The sequence below is a fragment of the Pteronotus mesoamericanus genome, unplaced genomic scaffold (genome assembly GCF_021234165.1).
Source record: "Pteronotus mesoamericanus isolate MK-2021 breed Mesoamerican mustached bat unplaced genomic scaffold, CSHL_Meso_final scaffold_137, whole genome shotgun sequence".
Taxonomy (NCBI): Eukaryota; Metazoa; Chordata; class Mammalia; order Chiroptera; family Mormoopidae; genus Pteronotus; species Pteronotus mesoamericanus.
In genome coordinates, this window is record NW_026555306.1 from 6,355,931 (window position 1) to 6,380,632 (window position 24,702).

At 58.4% G+C, this 24,702-nt stretch overlaps 2 protein-coding genes across 4 annotated transcripts in view; one reads left to right on the forward strand and one right to left on the reverse strand.

The window, feature by feature from the left end:
- Positions 1 to 6,394: 6,394 nt before the first annotated feature.
- On the forward strand, positions 6,395 to 14,677 carry CUNH19orf81 (chromosome unknown C19orf81 homolog). Its single transcript, XM_054588785.1, has 5 exons — positions 6,395 to 6,461; positions 11,450 to 11,522; positions 11,625 to 11,745; positions 13,000 to 13,139; positions 13,972 to 14,677. The coding sequence occupies exons 1-5, from the start codon at positions 6,395 to 6,397 to the stop codon at positions 14,165 to 14,167; spliced, it is 597 nt and encodes a 198-aa protein (XP_054444760.1). The 3' UTR covers positions 14,168 to 14,677.
- A 147-nt stretch (positions 14,678 to 14,824) lies between these two features.
- The window catches only part of SHANK1 (SH3 and multiple ankyrin repeat domains 1), a 44,751-nt gene continuing 34,873 nt past the window's right edge, over positions 14,825 to 24,702 (reverse strand). For all 3 annotated transcript variants that reach the window (XM_054588750.1, XM_054588749.1, XM_054588748.1), the window contains 3 exons: positions 24,394 to 24,490; positions 19,594 to 22,681; positions 14,825 to 17,681 (listed from right to left, as the gene is read on the reverse strand). In XM_054588750.1, coding sequence (XP_054444725.1) covers positions 16,967 to 17,681; positions 19,594 to 22,681; positions 24,394 to 24,490 — 3,900 coding nt within the window. In that variant the 3' untranslated portion in view covers positions 14,825 to 16,966. The remainder of the gene's footprint in view (positions 17,682 to 19,593; positions 22,682 to 24,393; positions 24,491 to 24,702) is intronic.

Genomic DNA, 24,702 nt, shown 5'->3' on the forward strand with positions numbered 1-24,702 from the left:
CAAAGCACTGCAGGGGACAGGAATGAAGTCTGGGACCTGGAGGGGCTGCAGAGCCCTAAGTCCTTAGGGGCCGTGGAGTGGGTAAACGATCCCCACGCCCAGGTCAATCGATGGGCCAGGTTGGGGTACACCCCGGTGTTTCGGGACCCCCCCTTCCAAGGCCACGTGCCCCTCCCGGGGGCAGCCGGCGAGCGCCGCAGCACTCCCACTCCCGGGCCCGAGATCGGCGCGCCTCTGCCACTACCCCGCCCCCACGCGCCCGGGCTGCCCCCCAGGATCCGGCTGGGGCGGGGGCTGGGGCAGGGGGGAGGGGAGGAGCGGACTCACCGGAGCCGCCGCTGCCGCCGCAGCAGCCCCGCACGCCCGCCGCGGTGCGCGCTCGGCTCCTCCCCCCGCCCTGGCGCAGGTCCGCCGCTCCTCCCCTGCACCCCCCCCCTTTTCCCCTCCGAACCTGCGGCTTCAAAGCCGAAATCGCGCGGCCGCCGGGAGGAAGGAGGGAGACTTCCCGGGACCGAGGCGTCAGAGCCCCAGCGCGCTTCCTGACCTCTGCTCCCTCCGGGTCCAGGGGACCGAGCCCACGGCCCCTCTTCTCTCAAACAGAGAAGAAGTCCGGGACCCCAGTCCCCTCTTCTCCCAGAACCTAGGACACGGAGCTCCCACCCATCAAACCCAGGAATCCAGTCCTCCCGCCCTCTCCAACTCCGGGACCCCGGAGTCCCAGCCCCGCCCCTGCCCCCTCCTTCGCAGGACCCGGCCTCCAGGCCTCGCGTCTCCGGAGCTGGGCGGCTGGCGGTGGGAGGGGAGGCGGGGCCTCAGAGCCCGCGGGGGGCGCCGCAGCCCCGCGCGGAGGTGCCGGCAGCACCTGGGTTTGAATCCTGCCAGAGCCGGCTCCTGCGCTTGTCATCTTGCGCTCTTCACTCTGAGCTCCAGTTTCCTCATTAACAAAATATGGAACATAAGCCCGTTTCCGAAGGGATCGGTCAATATAGCTTGGCACCAAGTAGGTGCTTAATGAATCTTTCTTAAAAGCAGCAAGAAACAGTTACGGGTGCATTAATCGCAGTTAATGATGATCGCCACTGACTCAGATCTGGGCGCTGGGCACCGTGCTGTGAAAGCGTTTTCTCATTTAATCTTTACTGTGGCCCCATGAGGTGGATGCAGTTCTGTTATTCCCATTTCACAGGGGAGACAAGTGGGTTTCGTGGAGGCTCAGTGCCTTGGAGAAGGTCCAGAGCTAATAGACACGATTGTGATGCAGAGGCAGCCCCTTCCCGCAGGGAGAGACGCGAGGGAAGTGTGCTACGATGCCTACACTCAGAGCCATGTGCACAGACCGGCTTGCCAGATTCCTGTGCCGCGTTCCCAGACACTCGGATTCCGAGGCTGCCAAAGCGTTGGGAGGCAGCTGTAGTTCTCCCGTCAGCGCGTGAGGCTTGGGTGCAAAACCCCAGAGTTCAAATCCCAGCTCTGCTCTGTCTGCACTGTGTAACTTTGGATGAATTACTTCCATTCTCAGTGCCTCATTTACCCTGATCGTAAGTGAGGAGAATTTTTTCAAACCCCAGTTTCTATGTCATTATGTTATTCTGAGGATTAAATTAAATGTATACGCGGTGAAAAGTTGCCTAGTATTTAGCAGTATTCTCATAATTAGTAATTACATGCTTCGCTTATGGGTTCTTTTAAAAAAATGTTTTATTTATTTTTAGAGAGAGCGGAAGGAAGGGAGAAACAGAGGCAGAGAAACATCGGTGTGCGAGAGAAACGTTGATCGGTTGCTTCTCACTCGTCCCCAACCAGAAACCCGGCCCACAACCCAGGTATGTGCCCAACAGGGGATCAAACCAATGACCCTTTGGTTTGTGGCGGGGGCGGGGGGACGCCCAGCCCACAGAGCCACACCAGTCAGGGTTTCCTATATACTCTTTACTGCATTTTACAAGCAAGGATATTGAGGCTCGGAGAGGGGAAGTACCCTGCCGGAGGTCACACAGCTGGGACGTGTCGGAGTCGAGTCCTGCCACTACGTTGTCGGCCTCCAGGAGGTCTGAGCACCTTGACTGTCATCATCGACGCTGGGACTGTAGAACAGCATGGAGCGCTGGACCGGGGGCCAGGACACAGAGAGGCATCTGCATTCATTCAATTCAATTCATGCAGCCATTGGATAGATGCGTACTGAGCATCTACTGTGTGCCAAGCGCTCGCTGTTCTAGGCACCAGGCATGCAGCGGAAACAACGCAGACAAAAATCCCAGCCCTGGGACAAGGGGGCCGCGGTGGGAAGTCCAGCGTGCTGTGAGCGGGAGAAGGAGGTCACGGAGCAAGTGACATGTGCACTGAGCTCGGAAGGGTGAGCGGGCACGGGCCGGGTGAAGATGGGAGGCGGCGGGGAACAGCATGAGGGAGAAGGAACAAGCGGCGCAAGGCCCGAGGCAGGAGGGAGTTTGGCTTATTGAGGGGGACTGCTGAGCACAGGAGCTTCCTGGGGGCAGAACTTTGTTTTGTTCACTGCTGGGTGCCCACTGCCTGAGACGGGGCCTGGCGCACAGTAGACACTCAATAAATATTGGTTGGTTGAATGAATAAATGAATGAACGAGCAGGTGGATAAATAGAGGGACGGGTGGATGAATGGGTACATTGGGTGGGTAAACGAGCGGATGGATGGATGAATGAATGAAAGGAAGGACGGATGGACGGATGAACGGATGGAAAGACAGGGGATGGATAGATAGATGAGTAGATGAGTGGATGGATGAGTGGATGGTGGATGGATGGAAGGATAGACGTGTGGGAGGGTGGATGGAGAGCTGGATGGATGGACAGTTGGGTGGATGCTGCATGGCCACATGCGTGGGTGCACGAGTGAACAAATGAGTTCGCACAAATATCTATGGATTCACACGCAAATGTGCCTGGAACTAAATGCAGACTCACACCCACAGGCATGCACACATGTGTAAACACAGGTACACCCCTTCTCCTGGTGCTCCCCCTGGAGAGGACCAGCACTGGGAACAAGGGCAGGCCAAGCGGGCCGCGGCCTGCGCGGAGGAGGATGCAGGGAGGCAAACCCTCTGACCAGGCTACAGGCTACAACCAGCCCCGCCTCCCACTGCGGCACTGACATAATTTCTGGAATAGGAAGAAAATGCTGACTCAGGTATTTGTGTCCCAGGCTGTGTGCCAGACCAGGGAGTGGGACAGCTAATGGTCTGAGAGAGATGGGGTGAGTGACAGAGGAAGAAAGGTGGCATTAAGGCAGAGAGACAAGGAAGGAGATAGACAGATACAGAGCAACAGAGATGGAGAAATAGAGCAATGGAGACAGGCATTCACTCACAGACAGACTGAGAATTGCAGAAAGTTATAGAGACAGACGCAGAAAGACATCAGATAGAGACACAAGAAATAGAAATTTCTATTTGAATAGATAGACACACAGCGAGATGCAGCAGACTTCCAAAGACCGACAGGGAGAGAGAGGGGAAGAAAAATTAAGACACAGTCCTGGCTGGTGTGGCTCAGTGGATTGAACACCAGCCTGGGAACCAAAGAGTCGCCGGTTCAATTCCCAGTCAGGGCACGCGCCTGCGTTGCGGGCCAGGTCCCCAGGAGGGGGCGTGCGAGAGGCAACCACACATTGATGTTTCTCTCCCTCTCTCCCTCCCTTCCCCTCTCTCTAAAAATAAATGAATGAACAAAATAAAGACACAGAGAAATGGAGACACATAGAGGAAACACAGAGACACTGGCTTTAGAAGGAAAGAGCAAAAGCGTGAGAGAGAGAGGGGGGACCCCTCCGAGGAGGGAAGCAAGAGAGAGCTTCAGAAGAGGCAGCTAAAGCTAGGTTCCGAGGGGAGAAGACATGGGCCCAAGGTTGCACAGCCTGAACATGGCACACGATGCTGGGCTGTTTGACTCCAGAGTCCTTGTTTTCTTCTTCACTCTGTGTTGCCCTGAGAGGACCAAATGGGACAGGGAGGATGGGGTTGGGGCTGCTGAGTCTGGGCGTAGTGATAGAAGGAGTTAGTCACTGGTTTATTCACTTGACATATGCGTTCTGCACTTCCCTGAGGGAGGTGATGCTGGAGAGCCAGAGGGGAGTTAGGAGCTGTCAGTCTGGTGGAGGGAGGCAGACACGAGTTTAAATCTGTCAACAAGACAGGTGGAGCAGACAGTGTTCAGAGGTCTGGGAAAGGAGCAGATTAAAAAAAAAATGCGCGGAGGAAGAATGCAGAAGACACAGCTGGGAGGATGAGGAGTCCGAGGAGGCTTCCTGGAGGAGGGAGCATTTGAGCTTCTTATTAAAAGATGAGGGCGTTCTGGCACTGGGAAAAGGGGAGTCCAGAAGGGCATTCTAGAAGGTGCAGCATGTGGAGAGTGGAGACAGGAGTGGGCTGGGAGGCGCTTGTTAAATAAAATAATTCCTCAAAGGCAACTGGAGAATGTGTGAGGGGTGAGATGGGAAGGGAGTGGGACTCGACCATGTGGATCTCAGAGGCCTGGGTGAGGTGCTGCAATGCCGGGGGAGCTGTGAGCAGGGGAGGGGCAGAAAGAGCCCTCCGGAGCCCTGTGGGGGAAGGAGTGAGGGTGGGGGGCCAGAAGGAGGCTGAGGGGAGGGCGCAGGCAGGAGAGGACAGAGCCCGGGTGGGTGCCTGGCTGTGGGAATGAAGAGGAGAGGAAGCGTAGGGGCGGGGGGCCCGGGCAGCAGGGTGGAGCCTGGGCTCGGAGGGCTACGGTGCCTGCGGTCCCAGGAATGAAAGCTGTTTTCTGCCCCGCAGGGGCGCGCGCGGCCACTGGAAGTGGAAAACAGCCTGACCGCAGACAGAGACCCGCACAAGCAGGGGAACTGAGTCCGGAAATGAGTCTAGTCGAGTCTAGACTCTCCATTGCCAATGACGGAAACTCAAGTGACGGAAGCAGAGTGGGGAATTAACGGTGTGGGCGAGGGATTCAGGCACGGCCGGGTCCCGGCAGCCCAAGCCTCATCCGGAATCTGACTGTTTGCATCTTCGGTCTCTGCTTCCCTCTGGCCTTTGCTTTCAGGCGGGCTGTCTCCTCACCATATGGCGATGTGACGGCTCCCCGCAGCTCCAATCTAGACTCTGACTGGCCTGGCGACCTCAGTGGAAAAACAAAGATCCCCTTTAATAACGAGTTCAGCAAAAGTCCAAGTGTTGACTGCTTCCTTGATTGATCTTCAAGCTCACCCCTGAACAAACCACTCAGACAATCGAGGCGCTACTACCTAGAAAGCAGGGAAACGCTGCTTCCCGAGCGGGAGTAGCGGGCAGTCTAGACAGAGACCCTCTGGAAGCGGAAAGAACTAGAGATACGGGCACAGAGACCTACGGGGAGGACAGACAGAAGCACTAAGAAAGTCCAGCCTCCTCTGGCACAGTTCCTGCTCAGACCTCTGCAAAGGAAGGGGCGCCCAGTGGGCTCCTATGTGGTTAGACCACTTCGTTCCTTCACTGGGGGTCCAGGAGCCCCGAGACCCTTCCTCCTCAGGCCCAGGAATCCAGGCTCCCAGCCCCCTCCTCCCTCAGACTCCCAAGTCACAGTCCCCAGCCCCTCCCCCTCCTGTAGGTACCATGGCAACCAAGCCCCTCCCTCACCTTTCCCTCCCCCACAGAGAATCCAGTTTCTGTTTGAATCTTAACTGAGTCTGACCAGTAGCTGCGTGAGGCAGGGATGAGCGGAGGGCAAGTGGGAACAGAAAGGGGGTGACAGAGGGAAGGAGAACCCAGAAGCAGAGCAGAGGCAGCCATGAGAGAGGAGAGATGAGGAGAGATGGAGGAAGGAAGGGGAGAGATGGGGAGGGAGGAAGGAAGATGGAGAGAGGATGATGGGGTCGGAGAGAGGCAGACAGCCATGAACAGAGACAGGGATGGGGGGCGGGGGAGACGTTGGGGAAACTGATACAAGAGGAGACTGGAGAGATGGAACCAGGGAAGGGAAGAGAAGTGGGGACGAAGCGGGCAGAGAAATCAAGGGGAAGAGGAAAGGAGAGATGGGGCGAAGGATTAGAAATCAGGGGAACAAGACTGGGAGAGAGGGAGAGAGGGAGGGGGGCGGAGAGAGGGGGAGAGCGTGAGGGAGAGAGAGGGAGCGAGAGAGGAGAAAGGAGAGACCCAAGGAGACAGGGAGAGAGAGAGGAAGAAACAGGAAAGTGGGAAAGAAGGAATGGGGACATGCGGGAGCTCTCTGAGGTTAGGGGAGCCAGGATCTCGATGTGGTCTCAGCCTTCTGATCGCTGCATATGGGTTCCCTGTGGCTTCAAAAAGGAAGAGGAGGCCTCAGTGGGGAGAAGGAGCTGGGATGGGTGGCTCAGTCAGACCTCTTGTCTCCACCCTCCTGAGACAACTCCCACCCGCCTTCCCAGGATGCAGCAAGATGTGGAGGCCCTGTGTTGCTCCGCCACGGGCACCCCCAACGTGCCCTGGGAAGCAGGTACTGAGCTGCGTCTGTCTGCATGTTTGTGCCTGTGTCCCTGCATGGGGCTGCGGTGGGGATTTCCTTCACGCATTGTGTCATAGCCCTGGCCTGCCCTGTGGCCCCCAAGTGAGTCGCTGGCATGCCAGAGAGAGAGCCACCCAGACTCTTAGGTCGACCAGAATCCTGAACAGTAGTACCCTTTGGACCTCACACTACATTTCCCATGAGCCTCTGCAGTTTCCTGGCCAATGTTCTGGACCCAGAACTACATTTCCCATGAACCTCTGTGGCCTTAACTACTCTGCTGAGGCCATTATCTCCCCTGGACCCCTGCCTTGGTCCCTCACACTCTCCTGGTCACCCGCACGGTCCTCAGCATCTTTCCCAAAAGCCACTCCTCCCTGTTTGCCATCTTCTAATGGCCCCAGTGCCGGCCCGATCACTGGGCCAGATCCCAGGAGCTGCACCGCCCATTCCCTCCTACCGCCAGCAGTCCCCAGTCCCCCCTTCCTGCCCACTCCCTCTGCCCTACCCTTGTTTCTCCATCCCCACAGCCCCAGCTTATGTCTAGTCCTCTTCCCAATGGACCCTTTCTTCACCTAACTTGCGGGCCTCCAGTTTCTCCCCTCCAAGCATCACCACATGCCTCCAGGGGGTTCTTTCTGGCACCAGAGCTGATTCTCTCTCCCCCCTGCTCACGGCTCTCCGTTGTTCCTCATCTCTCCAAGGACAGAGTCCCAGACCCTCCGCCTGGTGTTCGAGGCCCTGTGTGGCCTGACACCGGCGGGCAAGTTCAGGCTCACGTTCCACAGCTCGCTACTTGCATTCTACTTTAACACGGTGCATTCATTCATTCACTCATTCAAGCAGGTAATAGAAAACTAGGCTTAGTGTGGTGTAAAGAATAAGAAAATCGCTATCTCACCCAAAAAGAAGCTCACAAATGAGGTTGGGTTTGGGTTTGGTTGAATCAGCAGCTCAATGACGTCACTGAGGACTCTATTTCTATTTCCATGATTTTTGATCTAGGATATATATTCCCTTTGCACACCAGCTAACCTCATGGTCACAAGAGGGCTGCCACAGTTCCAGGCATCACTCCCAGAGGTCTTCTTCTTAAGATCTCCCAAATGATCACTTCTCATATTTCATTGATGAGCACTCAGTCCCCTGCTCACTCTTATCTCAATTGGTGGCAAAAGGAATGACATTACCATGCTTCTTTTAGTCAGTGGTCCTCAATTTTAGCTACACATCAGGTGGGGGGATTTAAAAAAAAAAAACAACCCTCTAACCCCACTTCAGATCCAATTTAACCTGTGTCTATCGGACTGGAGTCTTAGCATCTATATATTTTTAATGCTTACCAGGTAATTATGAAGACCACTGGGGCTGGTTTAAGTTGGATGGGATACCCGCAAGGGAGCGGGGACTCAGGGAGCCTCCCTTGAATCGCGTGAGTGAAGGAGGGACCCCGTCAAATAGGTTAGAAGGATGGGAATGGCTGGTGAGGTCTCCTTTCCAGGTGTCTTCTGTAAGCACCTACTGTGTGCCAGATGCTATGCTAGGCATCACAAATGCTCCGGTGGCAAAACAGACACCACTCCTCCGTCCTCAGTTCTCTTTCAGTGCCTTTGGGACTTCCTTTTGGAGACCCCACCTTACGCCATCTCTAACCTAGACTGACGCACTTACCTGATCAACATAATTAGTGGAGCCCTGGATGGTGGCTCAGTTGGTTGGCGTGTCGTCCTGTGTACCAAAAGGTTGTGGGTTTCCTTCCTGGTCAGGGCATATACCTTGGGTGTAGCTTGGGTCCCTGGTCAGGGCGTGTACAGGAGGCAACCAATTGATGTTTCTCTCTTACATCGATGTTCCTCTCGCTCTCTTTCATTCATAAACATATCCTTGGGTGAGGATTAAAATCATATATATGTAAAATATATATAATATATATATAGTGTATAGTTCCAGGAAAGCTGAGTGGAATTGAGTCAACCAGTTGGCAGTTGGCTGGTTTTGAATATCAACTTTTGTTCATTTTTAGCTTTGCTGTTTTCTTCATGGTATTTTGGAACCAGTAACATTTTTCGCTTATCAGGTTGCAAACTTTGGCGTTGGCCATTAAAAAGCCCATGGGTCGCAAGTGTTTTGCCCATAGAGCCAAATGAATGAAATGACCCAGCCTGTCCTTATGCGGGGAGGGCAGACGCGAAACACATCATCTCACAAATAATTAATAGCCTACGATGGCCGTAAGTGCTCCTGAGTCTCGGGGCTGAAGGGAATTCTGGGAAGTTTCTACAGATGACTGTACGCTCTTTTGCTTAAAGACCAACGTCCTGAGGGAGGAGGGGACACAGGACGTGCCAGCCACAGAAGGGCAGTTCTTAACGGGGAGGACCGTGCCTGAGCAGGCTTAAGACGACGGCAGGGTCAGGTCGTGCGTGGTCCTGTGAGCCGCGGCGAGAGCTTTGGACTTAATTTCCCTCGAGGATAATCGGGCTACTCCAACTGAGAAGTCTGGGGAGGGAGTAGGCGGTATGGTCAGACCTATATTTCAAAATGCTATTCTGATGAGGTGACTGGAGAGAGAGGAATCAGGAGGCTGTTGTGTAGACAAGGGTGCGGTGAGAGGCAGCAGACGCAGGGGGTCTGGGAGCACAGACTCTGGGCCCGGACACCTGGATTTTTATCCTGATGCTATCCCTTTGGGCCTTGTGACCTGGGGCAAGCCACTGAACCTCTCTGGGCTTTGGTTTCATCATATGTTAAACTACACTATCTCAGAAAGTTGCCATGAGACAACTTTGGAAGGTGCTTGGCTTCTTAAAAGGGCCTGTAAATACGTAGTTATTTTTATTGTTCAGTGGACGGATTCTAGAAAGAGATGGTTGCGGGGTGGGGGGGGGGACGCGGAGTGGAGGCCAGTATGGTTGGAGGAGAACGATCGGAGAGGTCAACAGGGGTGACCACACACAGGGCAGGTGCTTCTCAAAGGGGCTCTTGCTAAAATGCAGGTTCTGCCCTGGCTGGTGTGGCTCAGTGGATTGAGCGCCGGCCTGAGACCCAAAGAGTCACCGGTTCGATTCCTAGTCAGGGCACGAGCCTGGGCTGCGGGCCAGGTCCCCAGGAGGGGACGCGTGAGAGCCAACCACGCGTAATGTTTCTCTCCCTTTCTCCTCCCTTCCGCTCTGTCTAAAAACAGATAAATAAAATCTTTTTTAAAAATGCACATTCTAACTCAGTAGGTCTGGGGTGGACCCTGAAATGCTGTGTTTCAAACAGTGGAATGTGACCTTGACCGCAAAAGGAAACCTCAGATGGGTGGTGAGCACGGGATGCAGAGACCTCGAAATCGGCCCAGCTGCCCTGCGGGAACGTGTGGGAGGTGGGAGGATGGGGATTAGAAAAGGGGACTTAACTAGGGTACATGCTAAGCTGTATCAATGCCCTGAAGTCAAAACCACCCAGGAGCATAGTTGTGACGTAGCTGAGTGCTGGGAACAACGTGTCCCAGCTCACAAGAGCCCATTGTTGAGTTTTGCAACCTGGTTGTTAAAACCGTGGGTAGCATGAAATTGGTTGTGGTGGGAGTATTGACATGATGCAAACTGACAAGTGCTGCAATCCGTGCGTGTGGCGGGGCACACCAGTGAGCTCATTGACTTGTAATGAACGGCACCCTAGCACATGCAACATCTGAGCAAGGGGGTGTCAGAGGGGAATTTTTATGGGAGGTAGGCTGCTGTAGGTGGGTTTGGGAGGATTTGGTGAAGCAAGGCTTTGCTGTGGATCAGATGCTGGCAGGAAGTGGAGGCAGGAGGAGTGAATGGAGCTAGCACTATGATTGTAAAAGCAGCAGCGTCAGCTCTGAGCCAAGAGGAGGATGTTTGGTTATTTTTGTGATTCGGGCGGTGTTCCCATTTTGTTGTGTTGAGACATGATTCTGGAGCAATCTTATTTTTATCTTGGTCACAGAGTGGCCTTGCTGATGTTGGTGCTCCGTGAAATTGTTTATGTCAACAGGAGAGCACCAGAGCCAGCCTGGGATGCCAGGCCAGCTCCTGGCTGTCAGGGGCTGCATTCCGCTTTGTACCACTGCTGTAACAAAGAGACCCCCAAACACATTGGCATTAAGAAGATAGTTTATTTCTCTCCTGTGTATTGGGAAGCAGATGTTCCAGATGGGTGAGACATGTAACCCCAAGAGATGACTCAGGGACCCAGGTTCCCTCCATATTGTGGCTCCATCATCTTTAGCATGGTTGAAGCTGGCTTATGTACACATCCACATTCTGGTTTAAGGGAAGGGGCAACCAGTCAAACTGAACAATCTACTTTTAAGCACATGACTCCAAAGATGCATCCTCATTCCCTCTATCACTGTGGGTGAGAATTTGGTCACATGGCCACACCTATCTGCAAGGGAACCTGGGAACTGTTGTCTCTAGCTGGGCGGCCATGTACACGTAAAACTCTAGGACTGTAGAGGAAGGGAAAAATGGATTATGTGGAGCAACTGGCAGCCAGCCATAAGGAACCAATTAGCTGACTGTGGGGTTGTGTAGAAGGGCCCAGATTTGAGACCTGTTATCAGTCAAGTTCCATATGAGAAGGCTATTTCTGAGAGTGCTGGAAAAACCACAGACTGGATTCAAATGATGCTGCTGGAGCAAACTGACACTGTAAAGAAGCAAGGCTGGGGTGGCTGCCATGGGAAGCCATAAAGGGTGAAGTCCCTTCCTCTTCCTCCTGCCTTCCGGTCTCCCTCTAGCACCACCTTTAGGCAGAGCCTAACAGGACTCTACCAGGAACCCAGCTGTCAGAGATGAAATGGGGTTGGTAGAGCCTGGTGTCTGAGTGGCCTTTGAAGCTGAGAGTCAGTAGCTTAATAACAAGAGCTATTCTGGGAGTGGCGTGGACAGCACTTGGTGATGCCCATTTAAGCGGAATAATGTGTGAGCACTCAGGGCACCTGACGCTGGGTTCTCTGTCCCCAGGAGCCCTCGTTGCGGACCTCGAGACCTCAGAAGAGACGCAGGCGTGGAGCCTGGGCAGGCCCACCAAGTCCTCGTGAGTGATCCCCTGCCCCATGATTTCTGACTTCAGCTCCCTGGAGCGTGATGACAGTGACCCCTGGCCTTGGAGGTCCTTGCCTTCTCACTCTCTCCCCAGGAAGCAGTACTTGCGCCAGGTCATTGCAGAATATGAGGCACTGGACCGAGAGCTCCCCTGCATCCGGAAGTTCCCCACGCCACCCACAGCCCAGCCCCTCTGCCTGTGCATGGAGACCTCGGTGAGTGGTTCCAGCCCTGGCGGCACTGGGTGCGGTGGTGGAAAGCCCGCAGGCACAGAGCCAGCTGGACAGAGTCCGAGCCCAGGCTCTGGCGCTTACCGGCTGTGGGCTTGGCACCAGGGCAGGTCGCTGAAAATTGATTGTGAATTTGTCAGACTAAATCGCCAAATGTATCACTGCCTATCCCAGAGGGGCAGAGAGGTGGCGAGAGCGAGGGGCAGAGAAGAGCAGAGATCGAAAGGCCGAGAGGGGAGGACAAAAGGGGTCCTGCTAATTCATCTACTGTGAAATTCATTTACTGCTAATTCATCTATGAAATTCTGTATGCTTTACACATATAGAGAAAACGTAGGAAAAATCCCGTGTTTTTAATAGAGTCAGCAAACTGGTCATTCAGTGTACAAATCCTTTGGTGATCCCTGACCTCAGTCAGAGACGGTGTCTCTATCAGGGTCTCACTTGTGCAAAAGTTAAATGAGAAGAGTGGGCATGAATGGGACACTCACCGTGTGCCCCTCAGCCGATCTGGGTGACTTTTCCCCAACACAAGGATTGCTGTCGTGGTTTTAGGGACAAACCCCCACCCCATCGCTCCCCTTCTTTATGGCTTTGAACGTGGAACCCTCTCTCCTCCCCCCTACACAGCCAGGGCTTGCCTTCCTGGAGGAGACAGTTTCATGCCTTGAGTTTAGCTCCTCCGCAGTTTTATACGCTATGATAATGGCATTACCTTGGACATGCTGAAAATTGATGGTGATTAATATATATTTCTGAATGTTAAACAGAGTCACAAGAAGTCAAAACCCCCAATGATCCTTATTAGTTTTCGACAACTGAACATTCCTTAAAAAGCTAACATGAATATAAAAGGAAAAGTAGGCGACTTAAATCCTTGCCGAGGTCTCCAAGAGCTTGCCATCCAACGCAGGTTGCTGGAGTATTCAGTAGGTTGGCAAAGCCGGCCAGATTGGTGAATCATTCCGCCAACTGTTCATTGACTTTTGACAAGTCAGCCTGGTGAGAACTGGTTTTTTGGAGAATGACCCTGAATGACAGTAGCTGCTTTTCTACCTGAGAGATGTCTGTCCTCCCTACTCTGCCAAGAGGGACAGGACTCTTTGATCAGGTGTGATACTTGCCCCTCAAATGCCACCCGGGACTCTGGCAAGTTCTGCAGGTGGGGTGTAGGGTGGGGATTTCCGAAGCCGGTGCGAACCCGCAGTCCCGGCTGAGGCTCTCTCTCCGCCTTCCCAGCCTGACGAGGACCTTACCCACCTGGAGGTGCTGGAGGCGCTGGAGGCCGCATTACCCGGGGCCATGGAGAGCGGCCGCGTGAGCAGCATCCGCTTTGAGAACTTGAACGTCATCTGTGGGACTGCGGGGCGCAGGGACCGGTGAGCCCGCGGCTCGGGTGGGGCCTGGAGCGACCGGGAGGGGTGGAGCGACGGAGAGCCGGGGCGGGGCCTGGAGGGGCCGTGAGGGGCGGGGCTTGGTCCGGGGCGGGGCCTGCGAGGGTGGGGTCTAGTGAGAGCGAGTGAAGGGGGCGGAGTCTAAGAAGTTAAGGTAGTGGGGCCGAGGCAGGGCCTGGAGCGGTTCCAGAAGCGCGGGGTTGTTGAAAGGAGGGGATGACGCGGCTGATAGTGGGCACGGGGAAGGGGCGGAGCCGAGAGTGAGCGCGGTGAGGGTGTAGGACCAGGTGAGATCGAGAGAAGGCGGGGGCTGGAAGGGACTTTGAATGATAAAAGTGCTGACGGAGGCCGGCAGTTCCGAGGGGTGTGGGGGCGGAGCCTAGACCGAGGGCATTGTAGGGGCGGGGCTCAGGGATGGGTGTAGAGCTGGGGCCGGGCCCCGGAGGGATGAATATCAAGGCACGGGCCTGAGAGCCACACTAAAACGGTGGGGTTCAATGAAGGGGGCGAAGTCTGGAAATGCTGGGTGAAGGTCTGGCTTTAGAGCGGTAGTTTGACCTCGGTTAGAGGAACAAAACCAGGCCGAGAGAGAAGACGGGGCCTAGAATGACCCAGGTGAGGGTTGAAGTACAGGTGGACCTCGGCGACAGGTCAGGACCGGAGAGAGGTTTAGCGACGGAGTGACGGGTTGAGGGATCGGAGTCGGTAAACGCACAGGGTCCAAGCAGGGACATTTCGACAAAGGCGGGGCTGGGCCCACCAGCGATGACCCTTCCGCCTCCACCCGCCCCTCTCTTCTTGGCCCGCCCCCCCGCAGGTGGCTCATCACGGTCACAGACTTCCAGACCCGCTCCCGCCTGCTGCGCTCAGGGCTCTGTCTCCGCGGGTCAACGCACCCTCTCGTGCGCCACGACGAACTGCTGCTGAACGATTATCGCCTGCATCTGCGCCGCTCCCTGGTCCGACGGCGCATGCTCGAGGCTCTGGGGGCGGAGCCGACTGAGAAAGACTGACAAGTGGGGACGGGCTCCGGCTGCGCTTGCGCACCGCCCTGCTGGTTCGGGCGGCTCTCCCGGTACCCGGGAAGAAAGGGGGCGTTACCTCCCCAGGAAGGAGGCGGGGCCAGCTCGAGGGGGTGGATACTGTGAGTTTAATTATAAAGAATGACCTGGTACAAAAGCCATTTCTCTCTGCAAAATCTTGGTGGGGAGTCAGGGGAGATGATGGGGGGTAGGAACGAACCCCCATAATATAATGCCGCCTTCCTAATCTTCCCCCAGTCCCTGCAAATGGGCGCCTGGGTCCCAATCCCTTGAGGGATGAACTGAGGCCCGCGAGAGGGAAGACCTGGGCGCCGGGGCTCTCATCGCGTGCCGATCCCTGTCTCAGCGAGAACCAAAGGTCCTCATCCGCCCCCCTCCTGTTCCTCCTCCCACCCCCCCTTGGAAGACAATTCTCCGGGCTTTTATTTCAGGTTTTTTTTCTGGATTTTTTTGTGTTCTAGGGTACTTTTTTCTTTTTTGCATTTTCTTTTGTTATTGTAACTCTTTTTGCTTTGTCTCTCCTTTCCGCCCCGCGCTGCACCCCCATCCAGTCCCTTCCCCCTCCCCACCCGACCTCTCCTCCCCCCCTCCCCACCCCCTACACCCTCCCCAACCCCGCGGCACCCATCCAGAATGATCAAGCCCTTGATAGACAGGCGCCGCGCAGGCCCCCTGCGGACGGGGGCATCCGACAAGGGGGAGGGGGCGGGCAGGGGCCCAGCGCGACCTCCGCCCCCTCATTGCCACCCCTCCCCCCTCCCACGACCCTCCCACAAGGTTCCCCGCAGATCCCTGACGTGGTGAGGGGAGAGGGCTGCAAGCACCCTCCCCCACATGGACGGAGCCCCCCCCCTCGGGGGTGGGGGGCAGCAGAGGGGGAATGGGCTTGGGGGAAGGAGGGGGAGCTCCCTTCTTTGGCAGCTGAACATGGGGGGGACCTGAGGGCGATGCCCTCCCCCCTTTACCCACAGTAGGGGAGGGGGCTTCCCAGGGGAAGGGGTGGTTTAAAATTTCCAAGCCCCAGGAATAAAGGGGAGTGGGGAAGCGTGCGGGAAGGAACAGCCATGCTGGAGGGAGGAGGAGTTTTTGGAGAGATGAAGTGTTGGGGGGTGGAGGTCTTCGTGCAAAATGGAAAGACAGAAGGCCTGGGAAGGACTGGGAAGGGCCAGAGGAGGGAGGGCATACAAGAGGGCAAAGGCCAGAGCAGGGAGAGGAGGAAGCAGGGCGAGCAAGAAGGGAGTGTGCGTAAGGTCTTCTCTTGCCAGAAAGAGAAAAGAGCGTAAAGGCATGAGAGAACAGGCAGACTGCGAATGGCCACAGGAGCTGTTCCTTCACAGGGACAGAAAAGGAACCTGCCAAGAAAAGAAATCAAAGTACAGGCCAGGAGTGCGGGGTGAGCCGAGTGTGCAAAAGGCAAGAGGCGGCAGAGTCCCCCGGGGAGGCGGAGAAAGTTGCCCGGGAGCTGACAAGAACAAGTGGAAATTCAAGAATGAGTGTGCGGCAAAGCCATGGTGTGCAAGAACATCGTTCAAGGAAAGAAAAAGGCTTCAAAAGAGCAGTGGAAGTGCGGGGGAGGATGCATGTGCGAGAGTGTGCAAGGTCCACAAAAGCGTCGATGGAGACGGACAAAGATTTGGGAAAGGAGGGGGCAGGGAAGTGGGAGCCTGGCAAAGAGGCGAGGGATGAGCATTTGAGAGAGAAACAAACGGTTCCTGGGAAGCGAGTGTGCAAGCCACGTGGTAAGAAGTGACTGTGAGAGGGGACGGGGTAAGCAGGGGCACCGGAGCATCACTGTGACAAGCAAAAGTCGGGGGGGGGGGGCCGGGGGGAGAGAAAGGAGGTGGAGGTTCAAGGACAAGAGGAGAAAGTGCTTAAATAAAATGCAGGCCAGCGTGTTAGGAGAAGCGCACGGGGTCGCCAGGGTGCAAGGGTTGAACGAAGAGAAGGGTATTCCAGAGAACGAATGTGTGCACAGAGCCTGGGGGTGGGTCTGGGAAAGGGTGTCCCAAGTGTGTCTGCAGCAAGGGCCCAGAGATTTTCAGAAGTGAGGAGTGTCAGGGAGGACGCCACGGGATGAGCGTGTGAGCAAGAGCCAGACAGAGCAAGGCGCGTGGAGCGTGGGAAAAGCAATGCAATGTGTGCACGGGAAACAGAGCCGAGAGGGCCTCACGGGACAGAAGCGAAGGCGGAGTGTGCAAGACAGCGAGAGGGCAAATTTGTGCAAAATTGTAGCCCAGGGAGGGGGGAGAGGCAAGCAGGCGTGCAAAGGAGCGTGCAGGAGGCTGGGGGGCTGCTGTGTGCGCCGGGGGCCGGGGAAGGCAGGGAGAGGAGAGGGGCCTGGAGAGGGGGGAAAGGGCAGTTAGAGGGGTGGCAGGTGGTGGAATCTGAGGGCACCCCCTTCCCCTGCGGCCTGGGGGGTGACCCCCATCCAGTCAGGCTCAGGGTGGCCCTCTATGGCTCTGTCTGTCCCCCCCTCCCAGAATCGACCCTTCCCTCCTTCTCCATCCCCTCTGAGATTTCTTCCATTCCCACTCCCTCCGCTCCCCACTTCACACACACACAGTCTCTTGTCAGCTGCCCCCTCCTGTGAGGTGCAAATGTCTGGCTGGAATCAGGCCACCTGGTGACCTCCAGCCTTGGGAGATGAGGGCAGGGCACAGTTTTAGCAGAGTCCCTGGCCCAGGGAGAGAATAAGGGTCAGGGGTCAAAGGTCCAGAGGCCAGTGGGCTCAAGGGTTCTGTGGACGGGTTGGTCCGTCCAAGCCAGCCATCACCTCTCCAGGAAAAATTTGAGAGCCCGGTCGATGTTCATGCGGTGGCCCACCCTGGTCACACCCAGATCGACGTAGTCCTCCTTGGTCAAAGCGGGCAGGTGGGATCCATCGATCTCGTGGTCTAGGAACCGGGCCCGGTGCTCCGCCAAGCCCAGCCACTCGAGCCAATCAGCCACGTCGAACTTGGTCCAGAACCCCAGAGGTTTCGCGCCAAACGGCTTGTCCGGGGGCAGCGAAAGCAGGCGGGTTGGTGAGAGGGAGCGCGAGGCTCCTGACAAGGCTCCGCCAAGCCCCCCAGACATCCCCGGGTGCGGTGGCACAAAGACAGGGGCAAAGGGGTCGGCCGAGCCTCCTGCCCCTCCAGTGGGAGAGCTGCGGATGTCAAAGAGGCCCGGATAGAGGGGTCCAGAAGGCAGGATGGGCAGGGACGAGGGCCGGGGCGCAGGGCTGACCTTGTGCTCCGAGGCGGGCAGCAGCGAGGGGCTGGGGGCCCGGCGGAGCAGGGGCGGCCGCATCTCGAATTCCACACCCTGGAGGTGGCGGGTGGACGTGGAGGAGGAGGCTGAGGGTGAGGTGGCCCCGGGGGCCGCAGCAGCCGAATGGGGGACCCCGGTCCCCGTGGGGAGTGGCGGCAGAGGTGGTTTGGGCCAGTTCTGAAACAGGCTGCTGACGGGTTTGGAGAGGAGCGAGGACTGGGAGTCTTCCGAGAGTCTGGAATGTGACAAGGGGGCCGGGTGGGGGAGGGGGGTTGGGGGGTGAGAAACAGGAAGAGGTCAAGATACAGGGAGAGAGGAAGAAAGACATAGGGGTGGGGGGAGAGATGGAGAGGAGAGATGGGAAGAGAGAAGGAGCGAGGGGGTAAGATGGATGTCAGGACAGAAATGACGGGAGAGAAAAATGAGAGGACAGGGAGAGGGCGACAGTCGAGAGAGATGAAAGAAAAAGAGACATTAAGTGATAATAATAATAATCGTCACCACTTACTGATGCTCATGTGTGCCAGGCATTGTTCTAAGTGCTTTACGTATTGCAGCTCAATTTAATCCCCATGACAGCCCTGATGCAGGTTGCTATTATTGTCATCAGCAGCAGCAGCAGCAGCACAGAGAGGTTAAGTAACTTGCCTAAGGACACACAGCCAGGAAGTGGCAGAGCCCGTTTATATGGCACCAAAGTCTGAGCTCTTAACCACTATTCTATACTGCCTTTTGGGTTATGGCCAGTCACAGCAGAGTGCAAGACAGGGAGACGGTGGGAGAGGAACAAAAAAAGAGGGTGAGCGTTCAGGGGAGAGAGAGATGGAAGGGGACAGGGAACAGAGAGAGAGAGAGAGATGGGGAGAGGGAGATGAAAGAGAGAAGAAACGAGGGGAGGAAAAGGTTCCCCTCATCCCTTTAGCTCCCTCCGGAACAGCCCAGACTCAGGGCCTTTGAACTGGCTGTTCCCCCAGCCTGGCTCGCTGTTTCCCCCAAGTAGCTCCGTGCTTTGCTGCCTCTCCTCCTCCAGTCTCTATTCATGTCGCCATGGAGACCTTCTCTAACCATCCCATTAGTGAATTCCCCTCCCCCACCATGACTGCAATGATTTTGTCGTCTGGCCTCTACCTCTGTCTCACAGACCATGTGCTCTACGAGGCCACCACTTGGCCTGTCTCGTCCACGGTGGGGCCCTGCTCAGCCATAACGGCTCTCAGCACCCGGCAGGTGAGAAATCAGTTAACGGTGCGGCTGCCACCTAAATCACACACCCTCTTCTCTCCCCCAGAATACTTAAGACTACTCGGTGAGTTGCCGTAAGCTCTCAAAGGCTCGACAAAACCACATTCAAATTATCAACTAACTATAAGGACATCAGACCTTCAAACGGAATTAGAGCTCTGCGGATGGACAAGGGCATGAAGAAACCTCTCTGCTCTCTGTGTGTCTGAATCAGAAAATGTCACTCTCCCTTCCCTGAGGCCAGGTCTTGAATGAACTTGAACTTTGTGGCCATCCTGGCTAGCTGGCTGCTTTGGAACACTTTGGCATCGCCCTACATTTCTCCATCTTGATTGGCTGGGCCCCGCCCCTCTCCCACCTCATGTTACAACAGTGGTCTCAAAAGCCGGTTTAGGTGGGCACTACGCTGTCCTGCCTCTACGGAGAGGTGGACTCCTTTGCCCGAGGTTCCCCCCGTTAGACAGCGCAGGGCTGGGACCAGAACCACAAGAAGCCCGGCTTCAGAATGACACATGGAACCACTGTGCCCTAAAGCACATCTTGTCTTGAGCCGCGGCGGGTTCAAGGGACTTGCAGATTTCAGGGATCTTCAGAACTGACAACCCGCCAAGGAAACAGACATCAGCAAGTTGTGCTCCAGTCTCCTCGGTTAATAACTCTTTTTGTCCATCACAGCATGGGGCTTGTCATGGTGATGGGAGGAGACCACAGAAGCTCCTGAGAGAAAAGGCAGTGCAAAGCACCGGAAAGCACGCTCGTCTGAGGGCAGACGGCGCTGAGCCAGCCTGGTGTCTGCGTTCTAGCACCTGGGACCCGAAGGGGACACCGCCATGGGGACGGTGGACTCTGCTACCCAGAGCATCGGCCCCTCTGGCCTTGGCTGCCAACCACCGGCCCCTGCTCACCTCTGCCGCTGCAGGGAGGAGGTCCTCTCGGGGACGTAGCTGGCTCCCCCGTGGTGGCTGTCCCCGCTTCCCCCGCCGCCTCCCCGGGCCCAGGGCAGAGCGCCACCAGCCGCCGAGGAGCCCCCAAACTGCTGAAGCTTGGAGCTGAGTTCGCTGATGATGCTGGCTTTTACTGTGGCCAAGGCTGAGGCCTGAGGCGGGGCCAGGGGCCCGGGCAGGGGCGGGGGCGGGGGCCCCGGGCCCTCCTCCCAGGGCAGCAGCTTCCGAGGCAGGGAGGAAGCGGACGGCAAGGGCACTGGCGGCCCTTCCGGCTCTACAGCTCCCGGACCCCCAGTCACACCGGCCGCCGAGGGTCCGGAACAACCACTCAGGGCCAACAGCCCGTCGGTCCCAGCCCCTGTCACTGAGACGGTGGGGCTCGTGGGCGTGACAGGGTCGCGGAGCGCCCCCGCGGGGCCTGGCCGCAGGCCTCCTCCGGTCCCCAGTGCCCGGCCGCGGAGCTTAGAAGGAGTCATGAGCTGCGGGGGGTATGGTGGGCCAGGAGCCCCGCTCCCCCCGAAGGCCTGGCCGTCCAGGTAGGCCACATACGTGTCCAGGAGCTCGGGTCCACTGGCCACACTGGCGGCGCCACCTCCGCCGCCGCCGCCACCCCCTGCACTGCCACCCCCTTCGGCAGACAGGCTGCTGAGCGTGGACGCGCTGCTAATGGTCTCCAGAGGGTGGTCGCTGCTGCTCCGACTGTCCACCTCCTCGATGCCAGAGTCCGTGCCGGGGGGAGGGTCTGGCCCGGGCTGCGGGGCGGGGGCGACCGGGGCGGCCGGGGCGGCCGGGCCTGGCGGAGGGGCGTCCCCAGGAGCCGCGGGGGGCCCCTGGGTCAGCGTGGCCACCTCACTGTCGTACGACGTCAGGCTGGATGCGGTGGAGTCCAGGGTGGGAGGGGCGGCAGCGACGGCCGGGGCGGGCACCGGCACCGGCACCGGGGGCAAAGGGGTGGTCGGGGTGGGCGGATCCGGCAGCGGGTGCGGAGGCCCTGGCGTGAGGGGCGACTCCGGCTTCTCGAAGCTGTTGGAGAACTCCAGGGGTGGGGGCAGCGGTTCCACGAAGAGGAATTCGCCGTCTTCCACGTCCACCGAGGGGGCGGGGGGCGGCAGGACCAGCAGGGGGAGCCCGTTCTCCTCGCTGCCCCGCGGGGAGGTGGGCGAGGGCGGCAGGGATCGCCGCGGGCTGGGCGGCGGTACCCCCGGGCCGTCCTCCGACGGGGGGCCTCTCCCGCCCGCCCCGCCGGCCCGGGGCTGGCAGTTCTCCAGGAACCGCACGTGCAGCGGCAGCCGCTCGGGTTCCTCGGGAGCGCCGGACCTCCAGGCCTTGCTCACCCCGGGGTGCGGGGCGGGGGGCTCGGGCCCCAGCTGCAGCAGGAGGGGCCCGACCCCGGGAGCGGTGGGCGGCAGGCGGTGCAGCAGCGAGCGCCGCGCGGCCGGCGGGCTGGCCGGAAGAGACTTCTCCTGGCTGCCCAGCCCGGCCCGGTACCCCAGCTCCCGGCGGGCGGGATCCGGCGGGGGCGCCCCCCAGAGACGCAGCACGGGCTCGTGGTGGGCGTGGGGCGAGTGGTGGTGCGGGGTGGGCGGCGGGGCCTCGTAGCGGGGCGACGGGGGCCTGGGAGGCGGCTGGGGGGTCGCCCCGCCCTCCGAGGACTCCTTCAGCGCCCGCTCGCGCGCCGCCAGGGCCAGCCCGAGCGGGGAGGCCGGGTCTAGGGCTTTGCCGGTCAGCGGGTGGACCAGGGGCCGCGGCGGCAGGAAGCTGGTGAAGGCGCTGCTTCCCCCGCCGCCCGCGTAGGCGCGGTTGGCGGCGCCGTAGCCGCCGTAGCCGCCGCTCGCGGACTCCAGCCGGAGGTAGGGCTCGGCGGAGAACATGCCTTCGTCGATGGACTTGGAGTGGCGCAGCCGCGGGCCCGGGGGCGCGCCCGCGCCCAGCACGCCGTCGCCGCCCTCCTCGTCCCCCGCGTCGGTGGAGAGGAAGAGCGTGGAGCGCCGGCGCGCCTCGTTCTGCCAGCCGCCTTCTCGGCGGGCCGCCCCCACCAGGGCCGCCCCGAACTGGCTGGTGAAATCGAGGGTGGCCGGGCCGCTGGGCGAGGCGGGGGTGGGCACGGGCGACGGGGACGGCGGCACGGGCGACATGGCCGGGGCGGGGCTGGGCGCCGAGGGGCCGCCGGCGGCCTCCGGCTGGGCCGGGGGCTCGGCCTCGGTGCTGCTGCCCTGGCTGCTGCGGCCGCTGCTGCTGGTGGACGGAGCCTTGATGATGATGGTGGGGATAGGGATGGAGTTCTTCTCCGACGGCGCGGCCGCGGCCGGCGGCGGCTGCGGGGACGCGGGGGACGCGGGCGCGGGCGGGAGGCCGCCGCCGCCCTTCTGCGGCTCGCCCTCGACTTTGGTCTGCTTGACCAGCGGGCCCTTGCGCCCGCGGCCCGAGCGCGCGGGCACGTACATGGCCGCGCTGGCCGCCCGAGGCGGCAGCTGGAAGTAGCGCAGGGCCGGGGCCTGCGCGGGGCCGCCGCCCGCGCTGCCGTGGTGCGACGGGGACGGCGCCCCCGGGGTCGGGCTGGGCCCGCCGCCGCGCCAGCCGCGCAGGCTCGGCTGCGGCCCCAGAGCCAGTCGGGGTGGGGGGTCGTCGGGGGAGCCGCCAGTCTCCATCTCCGGAGGGTGAGGGGGGTGGGCGTGGTGGTGGTGGGGCTGGGCGGGGGGCGCGTGGTGGTGGTGGTGGTGGGGCGGGTGGTGGTGGGCCGGGGGCAGGGGTCCGCTGTGGTACAGGCTCTTCTCCCGGCCCCCCAGACGGGTGTCGGGAGGGGCGGGCCCATCGAAGGAGGCGGGGGAGGAGGCCGGGAGGGGGCCGCCTGAGCCCGGGTTGAAGTGCCCTCCCCGCGGGGAGGGGGTGAGGCGGCCGGAGATGGAGGGGGCTGGAGGCGTGCTGTAAGGGGGCTCCGGGGGGGACGTGGTGGGAGGCGGGGGAATGTCCTCCGAACCAGGCACAGACAGGCTGCGGCTGAACTTCATGGTGGGGGGTGCCAGATAGGGTCTCTCATCTTCTGCAGCCCCTGGGAAGACACAGAGGATCCAGGGGTGGGACGGGGTAGGGGGTCTCCTTGTTACCCTATCCCATAGAACTACAATATCGGTAAAAAAAAAACAAAACACATCATCATCATCATAGCAGCCCCCCTATATGTAAGAAGACCTTCACGTAGATTAGCCCAGAGCCTCCCAGCCCTGTGTATCCAAATTAGCGTGTGCGCTACACAGACACGCGCGCGCGCGCGCGCGTCACCGCACAGCCAGGGAAGCAAACGGGGCTGGGGCCAAATCCAGCTGAACTTCTACCCGAAGCCAGGAGGGGGCGCCATTTCCAACTCCCACAAAAGCACGGTATTAGCAGCGGTGGCTTGGCGTGAGCAAAAGTGACATCAGCCAGGAAGAGATACCATGGTTATGTGCATAGTTACAGATTTCTTTTCGCGTATAGGCAGCAACGAAATGCAATTAGCAGATCAAACCCGTGACTTCACAGGTAGAACTGCTCAGGATGAGGCTAATGTTTTAAAGAGGAAGCCAACTGATGGGGATGTGATGTTATGCAGATGTATGGGTGGCTGACATTCGGTAAATGATGAGACAGGGGCAGCCCTCACACACGCAAGACACACACCGGGACATTGTGGACACTGGAGGCTGAGGCAAAGCTAGATCCAGTTAGCAAAGCGACTCAGAGGAGACTGGAGGAGCGAAGTCTTTCGCCTACTTATCAACTGTCCAGGCTCCGTCTTTGACCTTCTCCTCAAGCCTCTGGCTGCTGTCTCCCTTGGCCAGTGTCACGGCTTCATTCTCTGCCTCTCTGCTGAAGACTCCCACCTTGGCCTCGGCCCAATCCTCTCCCTGGAGCTCCAGGCTCCTGTATCTAAACGCCACCTCCACTTAACGTCTCACTGGCATCTCAAACTCAGCAGGCCCCCGAGGGAGCTCCTGATCTCACCCCGTCCCTGGTCTGCTCCATCTCAGCAGATGGCAGCTCGGCCCTACCTCAGGACCTTTGCGCGGGCTGCATCTCCGCCTGGAACGCCTTACCTCCGGAGCTGGCCACGGATGTGGTCATCTCCAGCCTTCCACCCAAACCTGCCCCTTCCGGCACCTGGCAATCTCTCTTACCCTCCTCTTTTCCCATTCTTCCGTAGCACTAACCACATTTAACGTACTGCATTAGTTTCTTGTTTCTTATCTTTATAGCATGTTATCTGTCTTCCCTTCATGTCCGCTCCATGAGGGCAGGATCCTTTAGTCTGTTTTGTTCACTCACATATCCCCCTTGGTCTAGCCTGGCATATAGTAGTTCCCAATAAACATTTGTAGAATGGATGGAGAAATGAATGAGTGAATTGAATAAATGAACAAACGAATGAATGGATGGATGAATTAGTGGAATCAAGTATAAGAGAGGAGCGTCTGTGGTAGGGGCAACTCAACTGCATCTGGGCAGGGGCAATACTCTCCCCGTTTTCTCGAAGCAGAGCCCTAGGCCCAGAGAAGTAAAGCCACTTGCCCCAGGTCACACAGCTGGGATGGACAAGAGATGGGATTCAAACCCAGGTTTGCCAGCAGCAAAGCCTGAGCTCTTTGCCCAACTTTCGTGGAACTGTGGTCACATATGGAAGTGGAAAAGAGCATTTCCAGGCCCCCTTGTCCCTGTGGTAAGCAGTCACCCTCCAGCCTCGCCCTCCGCCGCCGGCAGCACCGACACCCCCTTCCGGTGACATACCGATAGATTTCTGCCGGAGCATAAGCCCAGGTCCCGGAGGCAGGTAAGAAGGACGGTCATAACTCGGCTGTGAGCGGTGGTGGGGATCGAAGTTCGACTTTGGGGGTGGCAGTCAGAGGGGAGAGAGAACAGAGAGCAGAGGAAGAAGAGTCAGGGCAGAAGATTCGCGCCTTCCGCACGTGGCCAGCCTTGGCCGGCAGGGACAGGGGCCCGGAGGAGGTGGAAGGGGATTCTGGCGGAGGGAAAGGTTTCTGAGCCTGGGCAGTGGGCAGAAAGGAAGGAAAAGATGCTTTCACAGTTGACCCTCCT

Coding starts and splice junctions, on each gene's coding strand:
- CUNH19orf81 (XM_054588785.1), top strand. CDS start 6,395: ATGCAGCAAGATGTGGAGGCCCTGTGTTGCTCCGCCACGGGCACCCCC. Junction 6,462..11,449: donor CAACGTGCCCTGGGAAGCAG/GTACTGAGCTGC, acceptor CTCTGTCCCCAG/GAGCCCTCGTTGCGGACCTC. Junction 13,140..13,971: donor ACTGCGGGGCGCAGGGACCG/GTGAGCCCGCGG, acceptor GCCCCCCCGCAG/GTGGCTCATCACGGTCACAG.